At 51.7% G+C, this 11566-nt stretch overlaps 1 protein-coding gene across 1 annotated transcript; it reads left to right on the top strand.

Annotated features, from left to right (window-relative positions):
- Positions 1–2361: 2361 nt before the first annotated feature.
- On the top strand, positions 2362–4379 carry LOC112876397 (probable transmembrane ascorbate ferrireductase 3). Its single transcript, XM_025940495.1, has 3 exons — positions 2362–2831; positions 3066–3114; positions 3690–4379. The coding sequence occupies exons 1-3, from the start codon at positions 2664–2666 to the stop codon at positions 4145–4147; spliced, it is 675 nt and encodes a 224-aa protein (XP_025796280.1). The 5' UTR covers positions 2362–2663; the 3' UTR covers positions 4148–4379.
- The last annotated feature ends 7187 nt before the right edge of the window (positions 4380–11566 follow it).

Raw genomic sequence — 11566 nt, 5'->3', positions numbered from 1 at the left:
CCCATGAGCTAGCCGGCTTAGGATCTAATTTCGAGTCTCCTAATGCCTGGCCGCCTGGGATGTGTCACTTCCAGACACGTCGCGGGCAAGAATTTCATTACCAGCGATACAGCATTTATTAGTGAGCTCCGGTAACGATAATCAGTTAAAAATTAGTGAAAAATCACCAAAAACGATCGGTAAGGAGATCTAAATTCAAAAAAATAAAAATCAACAATTTATCATCGATAATCGATGCAAACTGAACGATTTATCGCTTCGCCTGCTGAAAATATGTTTTGGCAGTGGAAAAAAATAAAGGTTTGATAGCATTTAATTTTTTAATTATGTATTATATTATATTAGATAAATTACACATACATGCACAATTTTGCATATAGAATTGCCTAAAAAATAAACATGTTTACATATTTTGCCCATAAAATTGCATAAAGCACATGAATTTGCATATGTATACAAACCACGAAGTGCATAATTCATATAAACAAACGAGTGCATAGTCTATACAAACTTTATAGTTTACAGAAATAAAAGAGTGCATAGTTCATACAAACCTCATAGTGCATAGAAACAAGACTACATAGTCTATACAAGCCGCATACAAACTAGCAAGCACATAGTCCATACATGAAGGCATTCGGCATATCAATTTAATCATTCTTCGGTCTCTTCTTGCTGGTACGTGTGATATCCATAATAATATTTCTAAATATTGAAATGAACTCAAATAAGAGGGGAACACATAATGATGAAATTATAATATATGTACATATATACCTGTAATTCACCAATCTGACCACTAGTGCTCATGCCAACATATACCGGTAGTTGAATGAAGTGGCTTGGATATGGTGGTGGGTGTGAATATGGTTGTGGGTACGGATATGAGTATGGTTGTGGGTATGGATATGGGTAGGAGGGTGGATGTGGATAGCTGAAGGTTGAACTCACTGAGCTGGAGCTATCACCTTCCCGAGGATCAGATCGATGTCAGTTGCTTGTCGTCCTCCGTTGTGATATGGGTTGACCATGATCTTGATCTCGTGTGGTATGGGTGAAATCTGTCTCCCCGGTAAATCAAATAGGCGACATACTATGATCACTCCTTCCACCAGCTTGACTAGATACGGTATAACTACTCCCTCCATCATCATTGTCATCATCATCGTCACCGTCATGGTGTTGCCTTCATCACCACCACCACTAGGCTCAGGTGTTGTCTCATTGCTCGCAAGCTCTTCCTCTGGAGGGCTCCTAATTATTTTTCCCTTCTTTTCTGGTCGCCGAGGTCGGAGAACTTTGGTCTTCCTCTTGCCAAGATGTGTATCATCAACATTCTCACCTGCCCATTGCTCTAAATTTTTACTGTCCTCTGCCAAAGAAGTGAACATTGGATTAGGAAGGGGAACATCACTAATATCAGAGTCCTCATCCAATGTTGGAGGGGCATTGGATCTGCTGTGCTCCATCCAATTTTGAATCGCACTTCGTTGGCGATAGAATGAAAGATAATCATCCGATACAAATCGATAATCAACGATTTACCTCGATTATCGACGCTACAATCACAGCTCCCTCGCTCCCAGCTGCAGCATCATCGATAATCGCCGCATATATATTGATTATCGGACTTAATAGCACGAAAATCAGTGAACGGAGCTGAAATCACCCACTCTCTTGCTTTGTGCTTGCGCGCGTGTGAGAAAAGTGACAGGCAGGTTGGGGAAAGTGAGCTGGAACCTGAGGAAAGGGACAAGAGGTTGCTGGGAGAGAGAGTGATTGTGGTCCTCGTGAGGCCACAGTGTGGTGGAAGAGTTAACGGGTTAATGGATGGTAACGGGTAGTTAGATAAAAATATTTTTTTCTCTAAGCAAACAATTGTTGCTTTCAACATGTGATAATATTCTGGAATCAAGAGAAGGTCTAGTTTTTTATAAAAATAAGTTCTCTACTTTTTATGATTTTTTAAATTTTTGAATTTTCCATTGAAATCCAGCGAAATTCCAGTCGGTTTACGTTTTCAGCTAGCATCGGTAACGATAAATTTCACCGATAATCGCGATTATCGAGCGGTTTTGTATTCCATGGTCGCGGGGTACTCTGTAAAAAAAAAAGTGCAGAAAAGGAGTAGATACGATGCAATCTCGCGGGCATGGTCATTACCTTTTCTACGAATAAAAGGGTAGCCTCTTTACCTCTGCTTTAGCAGCCAGGGCCAAATTCCAAAAGGAACTGAATATATCGACACTTTCCATCACTTTCCTTCCTCAGCCGGGCCGGTCCATGTCCCAGTAATGTTCTGGCCGAGTGTAAGGGTCTGAACATTCTCCGAGATTACTTGCTCACTCGCAAAGCCAACAGCCTGTTGTCTGTAGAGGCCGATGCCTTGCTTAAACACCCGGCTCGGTAATATACCAAACCCAAGACCACCTCCCCTGTGTAACCTCAGATTCCCGGGCCAGGCAGGCCGGCCGCGCGGGGTCGTTAAAACCCCGGCGCTCCCATGCAACCACCGGTCAAGCTAACCCTCCAACTGCTGCTCCTCTCACCCGCCTCCTCGCGCCTCCGCTCGCGAGCCGCGACTCCATTGTGTCTTCTTCTTTGCCGGCGGCGGAGAGCTAGACAGCGAGCGAGGTTGCCGCAGGCGGCGGCGGCGGCTAGCCATGGCGCACGGGATCATCGGGAGCCACCACCACTCCATCATGGCCTCGCGGGTGGCCATGCTCGCGCACGTGCTGTTCCTGGCCACCGCCGTGCTCATGCTCGTCTGGCTGCTGCACTACCGGGGCGGCATCAACATACAGTCCGAGGACCCCGAGCAGATCTTCAATGTACGTCTATGATTTCTTCTCTTCGCGTTCCCCTTGTTCTGTTCTTGATACGAGTTGGTGTCGATCGTCGTCTTCCAATTAATCGGACGCAAGATTATTCATTCTCACAAGAAAAAATTCCTTGACAATCGCAATGGGTATAGTTGTACTAGTTTCTGGATTTGTATGATCCTGGATTGTTCACGAATTGTTACCTAAATTTGCCTTTAATCTTCTGGTGCACTCTTTTTGCAGGTTCATCCGTTTGTGATGTCCTGGGGGTTCATTCTTCTTATTGGAGAAGGTATGTCCAACTCCAACCTGATAAAATTGCTCCAGATCACATGATATGAGTATTGCGGATACGAATTATCCTCTAGAATGAAACTTTAGAGAGACTATATATATGTCTGTTTGTTCGATGTGACGGCTCAGCAGAATCACTGCCAAAAGCTAGCCCCTGAAGTCTGAAATGACAACATGCAGTAGTTGTCCACTCGTCCTTGTCGAAATGGGACACCATTCCCTTTGGTTTTTAGTGCGAAGAGGAAGGTGATCACTGGTTCACTGCGCTTTAGACCGAAAGATGGTAGGCAGCTAGTAAGAGGGGGGGGGGGGTGTTTGGTTTGGTGGCTGCAAAAGCACTGGAGCAGCTCCTCGTTAAGTGACAATCAGTGTGTTTGGTGCCTGTCTTATGCATCGGATTTTTCCGATGATGACCACTCTGATCGCTACGTTTTCCTGCCAAAGTTGGATCGATTAGTGTTGCAACTGTACCATGAATGTTTTGCAACGATGAAGATTGAAAGCAAGGGACCGTGATTCTTCTGCGTGGTTTTGTGCTGAAAAATATAATGAGAGTTCAAATAAACTTCGCAGCCATCCTGGCGTACTCGACGATCCCGATGGACCACCGGACGCAGAAGATGGCGCACATGATGATCCACCTGGTGGGCCTCATCCTGGGCATCTTCGGCGTGTACGCGGCGTTCAAGTTCCACGACGCGGCCGTGGTGCCGGACCTGATGAGCCTCCACTCGTGGCTGGGCATCACCGCCATCGCGCTCTTCGGCCTGCAGTGGCTCTTCGGCTTCGTCACCTTCTGGCTGCCCGCGGCGCACGAGCACACCCGCGCCGCGGCGGCCCCCGCGCACGTCATGGCCGGGCTGGCCATCTTCATGCTGGCCGTGTGCGCGGCTCAGACGGGGCTCGTGGAGAAGAGCGCCGGCGCCGCATCCGCCGCCGAGATGAAGCTCATCAACGTCACGGGCATCTTCATCCTCCTCTACGGGGTCGCCGTCGCATCCGCCGTCGCGCTGCGCAAGGCGTTCTTGTAGGCGTTTGTTTGGCCGGCCGGTCGGTCTGGATCGGCGTTCACCATTGATGTGACACGGTTGGTGTTCCCTTGCGGAGTTGGTTTGGGCGGTTTGCGTGGTGGTTGCGTCTGCATAGCACCGTGTGTCCGTGTGAGTGAGTTTTTCTGCGACATTTGTGTTCGATCGATGCCTGCCTTCTTCATCGGGAGCTTAAAAAAAAAAGATGCACTTGGATTTGTCATTCGTAATTCTTTCTTGGGCCTCTCTACTTTGTAGCTTCAGCTTTCAATCAATGTTCCTCCAAAGCGGACCGAATTATGGCCCGACAAAAGTGCAATAGCTTTCTGGCCCAGGGAAGAACTGGGCCACAGAAAACCCAATGGGCTGCCCAATTATTCTGTAATATTCCAAGCCCACCAAGTAGGAAGAATAAGCCCGAGACCGTGCTCTCTCTGAAAAACCATTTTTTTAAAGGACTCCCTCTGAAAAACCTGGTATCCACAAGTTCGCAGCAGATACCAGGAGCATCCGATTCTCCTCCGCGCCGATACCTCTCGGGCCCCAACGCACGCGGGCGAAGAGCAGCATATGCGGCTTCCACAAACTGCTCTCTTTTGTATTTTCCATCTCTTCCCCCCACACCACAACTCCACGAGTAAGGATGCAGGCGGGCCCGTCTGCAGACGCCTGAAGCGCCACCCGCATCACCTGCAAGCCAGCAACCTGCGATCTCCTGTCGGATTTTTACAGTATAAATCAAGCAGGCGTGCGGACGCCGAAGAGCTGATGCATATCTACATCTTATTCGTCTAATAAATTTGAAGGATAAAACTTTACAAGGGATTGAACTGGCAAAGCAAAAGCCTATATTATCCAAAATACTGCTGCAAACTATGCTTTAGGGAGAAAAAATTTGTTTATTTATAAACAAAAGCAGCATGGACTCCCTCCTGCAAGTACAATAACATTTATCATGAGGTTCAAACATTCAAATATGACTATATTACTGCTTGTATTTAATTTAATATACCATCACATATATGAATCCAAAAACAATGGTTATGGTTAGTGTTGTAACTCTCTCCTATGGGTTTGGTCAGGAGATCAACAGAGATATTAGCCTATATTTTGGGTTAATATAGGCTTTTGCTTTGCCAGTTTAATCCTTTGTAAAATTTTATCGTTCAAGCTTATTAGACGAATGAGATCGCACGTTCCTGCATACGTTAGCGGGCTCCTGCAGAACGATTAATTAGTGCTTGCATGTGATGCGGGTGGCCCTGCAGCGACTGCAGATGGGCCCGCCTGCATCCTTATCCACGAGGAAGGCTTGGGAGATTTACAATATACTACGTGCACAATTCTTGCCCAGGTGACAAAATCATCATGCAGCTCTAATCTTGCGCCAGAAAAAGGAAAATACGAAACGGGTTCCTCTGAAAGCGACGACGAGGAAGACGGCGGCGCCGACCTTCTAGAAACTCCGGCACCTACTGCTGCGTCCAACAACCCGCTGCCCTGCAGGTCGCCCGAACACGGGTTGGTCGGTGTCGCGCCTAGGGAACGCTGACTTCGCAACAGGTTCGGCCCTCGCAAATCGCGACCTCGCAACAGGCTTGACGGACGACCGCCGGCTCCCAGGTCCCGGCCGCCTCAGCATCTTCGCCCCTCACACACAGGGTTCTCCGTCCCACTGCTCGCCGACAGCAGCGCGCGCCGCCCCCTCGGCCACGCGAAAGGGCTCCGAAGCGGGCACCGGATTTCGCAGCAGTGCCCACCGGGGCCAGCAGCGGCGGGGGTTGCCCGGAGACACGGCGATTATTGGCAACGACGGTCGCCGTCGACGCGTGCCGCTGGGCTGGTCGAGACGGGCGCCGCCGAGCTCTCGCCTTCCCGTTTCAACCGCAGCGGGGCCGGATCGCGGCGCCATCAATTCGCGATCCCGGGCAGCTAATCAGAGGCGGACCGCGCTTAATAATCGTCTTCCCAGCGTGCGTCGGTGTCACCAGGGAAGGGGGCGTCGACTTCTCCACCCGCACGCTCGCCTCCTCCACCCGACGACAACATGTTCATCGACGACGACGACGAGGAGTACCGAGTAGACTCGCAAGTACTCGTGTCCATGAGCATGTACATGTTCTGCGATCGTATCGATCTGGTCGTCGATCTGATATGGTCTGGTGATGCTGGCGCTGTCAGGGGCGGATGGACCAATAATTGTACGCCTGCCTGCCAACCACCACACACCCTACAAAGCCGGACCGCCCGGCTTAGCCTGCCTCGTAGAGTAGGCCTCTCGTCACATGCCCGGGATCCTAAAACATCCTTGTACTGACATGACCCCCGACAGGTCGCCACTGAACTTCGCCCCGCTCTGCACGGGGTGGTGTGGTGCCACTTGGTTGATAGGTGATAAGCAATATACTATCCCATCCCATCTCATCTCTAATGTCTTTTTTCCTTTTGGAGATGCCATCTCTCACGTGTGACTCTCGTCTCGCCGTTCCCCAACCGCAAGCTGCAGGAATGCTCTCCTGTCTCCTTCAGGCGGGTGAGCGGAACGGAATAACACCCGCCACGATCCACTCGAACGGGCGCTTCTTACACGATGGCCGTCCATTCGCCGCTGATCGGACGGCCCACAGATCCTCCGCGGCGTCCCAAGTGTAGAAACCTTTCCCAGGCGGCTCTCCGCCGGCGACGTTCCGGCCAATTCTGATGGTGGCAGGCGGGGCCGCAGGGAGGCCATCTCGAGCGAGAACTCGACCCCCCCCCCCCCCCGGCGGCATCTTTTCTCGGCCGCACGATTCGCTGCCGTGCACTGCGCGCGCTGCGGCTGCTCCACTCCACAGGACTGGCAACGATCCAAGGGCCCCTTTTGGCCGGTTGCAGTTGGTGGTGGGTCCGGCGTGCGTGCGATCTCTGATCTCTTCCTCCTCATCTCGCCGAAGGGGGCAACTGAATGTCATCATTGGGTGTGGCGGGCGGGCGGGGGGTGGGGGGGGGGGGGGGTGGGGGCGGCACGGCAGCGGCAGGGCATTGAACCGGCCACGAGGAGAGCCGCCGCCTACTTTCACCGGCTCGTGAATGTGCCCGCCTGGCCGGCTGTCCTCCGCTTGCTTGCTCGCGCAGGGCGCTCGGTTGGAACGGCACGCGAAAGGCTTCTCCCGAGCGGCAGGCAATCGGCGGCGGGGTTTCACTGCGTGGCCAGCCGTGCCCGATCCGCAGCGACATGGCAGGCTGGCTTTGCTCGCAGGTGGAAGAAGATGCAGTATTGGTAGGTGGTGGCATTCTTGCAACAGAAACGAAAGGCAGCCGCGAGGTTTCTGTGCTTGGAAATTCAGGCCGGCCATGCCAGTATGCCACAGGTTGGGTATGGAAAGTTGGTTGCTGATCGGGAAGCTTACCAAAAGCTGGCCTGGTCACGACGTGCACCGCACTGGACGCTGCTGGCTTGTCCACTTTGGACGGGTTCAAGTTCAAGTCAGGGCACGGCGGCACGCGAGTCCACGGGTCCGTAAGGAGATGGCAGTAGGTGAAGCACTGTGGACCGTGCCTGGTGACGCACACCAGGCAGCCTGCCTCACCTTCTCCTGTACTCGGCTGCTTGATTTTCTTCAGGTGGTTTTATAATTATCTGTGTGCTCAGCTAAACTGCTGAAACCAACGGATTCCAACTTCCAAGCAGTCGACGTCGCAGCATTCAGTTTATAATTATAATGAGAAAACGATCGGCATCAGAGAATTTGGTCTGGATTACTGATCAGGCGATCCACTACGAAAGGCTTTCCCCGTCCTTTTGCATCGCAGGGGCACCTGGAGAAAGAAAAAAATTCCCACGAGACGTTTCGTGCTGTAAAAGGGAGTGGAGCGATTCACCGTCGCCATGATGCCCGGGTGACTCGGATCGACAGGCTTGCTTGCTTGTCTTCGCCGACAGCCATCACGAGCAAGCTTCCCGGTGCTTATTCCCGTGCGTGCGTGCGTGTTCTGAGACACCATCATGGCAGCTAGCTTAGCTGCTGCCGCGTCGGGTTATCCGTCTGCTGTTCGACATGATGTGGTGGATGGATGGAGTGAACGGACGGCTCAGGGTCGGCGTCGTTCTCCAAGTGGATTTCGTGGATGGCACTATGGCGGCGAAGACTTTCTGCACTTTTGCACGGACCCCCTGAAACGTGAAACAGTGCTGGTGCAGTCTTCAGTCTTGGAGGTTCCGGGATACGCAGTGATTCTGTGAGGGCACTTCTGAATGCTCGCTTTTTAATCAGGATTCGTGAACATGCATGTTTTGTGACGATGCATTGAGATACTTTATTTTCTACCCTGATTCATCCATAATATTTTCTTTATAAAAAAAGGTCTGAATCACCAATCATGCATACCTGTTTCCTATCCTCCGATCATTCTTTGTCGATAAGAAAAAAGGTTTCTTCTTTGGGTTAAGTGGTTTTCTGAATCCCTAGAGCAAATTCAAACCAAGATGCAGTCCATATAGGGAGTAGTTCGACGTGGATTAGTCTTGCCAGAAATGGACGACAGAGATGGAGAAGTTCCTCCTCTCTCCCGACCAGAAACTAGTATGGCACACAGTTTAGATGACCCATCCCTTGAAAAGAAAAATCACAGCTCATGGTGGTCTCCCACGTAACACTGTGGTGCTCCCGGTTTTACCATACCGTGTGAATCGCCGAGCACGAAGCTCGTAGCCAATGCCAGGACGACAGGGCCAAGCCAGCCGTCCAAGGTTGGGAGTCTGGGATCTCCTCATCAACGATCGATCATGGGTGGAAAACTCGGACCACAGCACGACACTAAACCGTGACCAAGTACCTCGCATCTACCGTACGCGAACGCGAGAAGGCGCATTCGGCGCTGCCGGCCGCAGGGACGGCACGGGGCACAGGGACCACGCCCACGGCCACCGGCCTCGGTCGCGCGACACCGCGGCGCGGCGCGGACTGGGTGGATGGACATGGGGCCTCGCGATTCGCCGTGCGCTTCTGCAACGGCCGTGAGGCTGGCGCCCGCCGCCGCGCCGCGCATCCCGCAACGGCCGGCCAGGCGCCCATGCGGTACGCAGCGGCCGGTGGTGGTGTCGCTGTGATCGATGGCAGCGCGCGACGATCGGTTGGGTCGGCCTGGGCACTTTGGCCGGCCTTCCTCGCTCCGGCGTCTCCTGGGCACGTGCCGCCGGTTGTGGACGACCGGGTTGGTCGCTGTCGATTTTGACAGAGATATCGGTGCGTTTCTGTTTGTGACTCCGTGTGTGTGGCGAGGGGATAACATGGGTTACCTGCGCCAACATTTTGACGGTTCTGGCTTTAGTACGCAGGAAAAGGTCACAGATTTTGCAGCTAGCTTCAACCGCATACCGTCCTTCAGACTCTGTCGCTGCTAGCAACCTTTGGCCTATACTATACGTGCACGTCGCGCTCCCCGGAAGCCAGCCAGCGTCGCCGTGGGCGCGCGACGCCTTAGGCTGGCCGGCGGCGGCGGCGACGGTGCTCGCGAGCCGCTAGTCGACGGAGAACGGGTGGCGGGCCTCGGCGGTGAGACCGGCGGCGCGTCGTGGCGCAACGTCGACCGGCCGGCACAGACGCAGCGCCCCCCATAACTAAAGTTGCTCCAACCACTCGCCGTTCGCGAGCCGGGATCACCACATGCGAGTGGTGTGTCGTTAGCTGAAGCCTCTTGATCCAGAGCATTGTGTGCCGCCCAGTGCCCACGCTGGTCGACTAGGCTGCAGGATAGAAAGGAGGGGATTCCCCGCTATCTACCCTGTCGCCCTATCCGGACGTAGGAAGCTGCCGGCGTAAAGCCTAAAGCGGTAGAGTGATTGTTACCATCCTTGTAAAGAACGCCTCGGCGTTTCACTACCGTTCGGATGGCCACGGAACAAAGTCGATCAGAGCAATTTTAAAAAAAAATATAAAAAAATTCGATACGAGCATCATCACGCCGCATTTTTTTTTCTACCACCAACTAGAGTAGAGTGCACACAAAGCACCGGTGGTGGGTCACGGCAGAATGACAGAAAAGACCATGCGCGAGGCTAAACAGCTGCTGCACGACGGAACATCCGTGTAGACGACGGTATGGTATACTTGCTTTATTTATAAGGCGTCGTACAGGCGTACGGTGCCTGTTCTGCACCTGTGCTTGCGTGTGGGCGACAAGCACTGTAGCGCAACCTGCCGGTCCAGTCGAGTCAACGCGCATAAAAGAATTGGGAGGGGGTCTGACCAAGCCGATGCTAGAGCAGTTGCAGTTGTTGCAGATAGCAAATGGAAATGGTTGCTTCTTTTTTATGTTGGCCGTCTAGGCATGTGGCCTAGAAACAAGTATAAACAACACGTCCTCGTCAGATCAAAACGGACACTAGATAGTATACTATTCGAGATGCCCTGTTCTTATAATATGAAGCTGCAACGCTCCCACAACACGGCACGGTGCTACTGGTATACTATACATATAAATAAAATAAGTGTTTGGTCCCTCAACTCTGCCGCGCTTTTGGACTCCCTCCAACAGCTCACGGGTCATGGCGTTCCAACCGATGCCTTTGTGTTCGCAGCCAGTGCCTGAACGGGTTGGCCGGCCTGCCGTCGTCAAGGACCTCAGGCTGTTTGGACGAAGGCAACTAACTTTTCCGTCATCGGATGTTTTGAACACTAATTAAAAATATTAAATATATACTGATTATAAAATTAATTGTATAAATAGAGACTAATTCATGAGACGAATCGTTCATGATTTGACCATATTGTATTACAGTAAATATATGTTAATAATAGATTAATTAGATTTAATAGATTTATCTGGTGAGGTAGCCTCCATTTATACAATTAATTTTATAATTAGCTTTTATTTAATATTCATATTTGGTATCAAACATCCGATGTGATGGGACTAAACTTTGGTCCGGCGGATACAAATTGCTGGGGTTCTGCTCGGACGTGGAATACAAGAACATTATCCCGGGAACAATGGATCTCCGATTAGCGTAGCAGTTTTCGCTTTTCCATCTCGCCAAGAAAGTTGGGGGCGTGACAATATGATATGCACATGTTCCCTCCCCTTTCCGTCGATGCTGCTAACAGCCTACAAGTTTCTAGGTGCACCTGTTCTATAGTGCCAGCTTTCGGAAATGATTGGGCATGAATGGGCTGCTGTTCTGCTATGCCGCTCGGAGAACCAGACACAGCTGATCATAAGCTGCCGGGGCTAATGATTTGGATTTGGTGCAGAGGGGCTATCCCAACGGCCACGGACACGATCACTTTAGTAAACACCTCGAGGCCGCACGCACGAACTGCCGCTCCATCACCCCGCGACCAAACGCGACCGGATCCCGATGCAGGTGTGCAAATACCCAGCCGCGTGCTGTCTCGTCTCGTTGGGGAAAAAGGGGATAAAAAGTTGCTTTTAAGCCGAATA

This window comes from Panicum hallii, chromosome 9 (assembly GCF_002211085.1).
Source record: "Panicum hallii strain FIL2 chromosome 9, PHallii_v3.1, whole genome shotgun sequence".
In the NCBI taxonomy this organism is placed as follows: domain Eukaryota; kingdom Viridiplantae; phylum Streptophyta; class Magnoliopsida; order Poales; family Poaceae; genus Panicum; species Panicum hallii.
The sequence above is the reverse complement of the archived record's forward strand: the minus strand, read 5'-3'. Positions and strand labels throughout refer to the sequence as shown.

What these genes read in the sequence shown, in the direction of transcription:
- LOC112876397 (XM_025940495.1), top strand. Translation starts at nt 2,664, where the DNA reads ATGGCGCACGGGATCATCGGGAGCCACCACCACTCCATCATGGCCTCG. An exon ending in ACCCCGAGCAGATCTTCAAT is followed by an intron (nt 2,832 to 3,065) that starts GTACGTCTATGA and finishes CTCTTTTTGCAG; the next exon opens with GTTCATCCGTTTGTGATGTC. An exon ending in CATTCTTCTTATTGGAGAAG is followed by an intron (nt 3,115 to 3,689) that starts GTATGTCCAACT and finishes TAAACTTCGCAG; the next exon opens with CCATCCTGGCGTACTCGACG.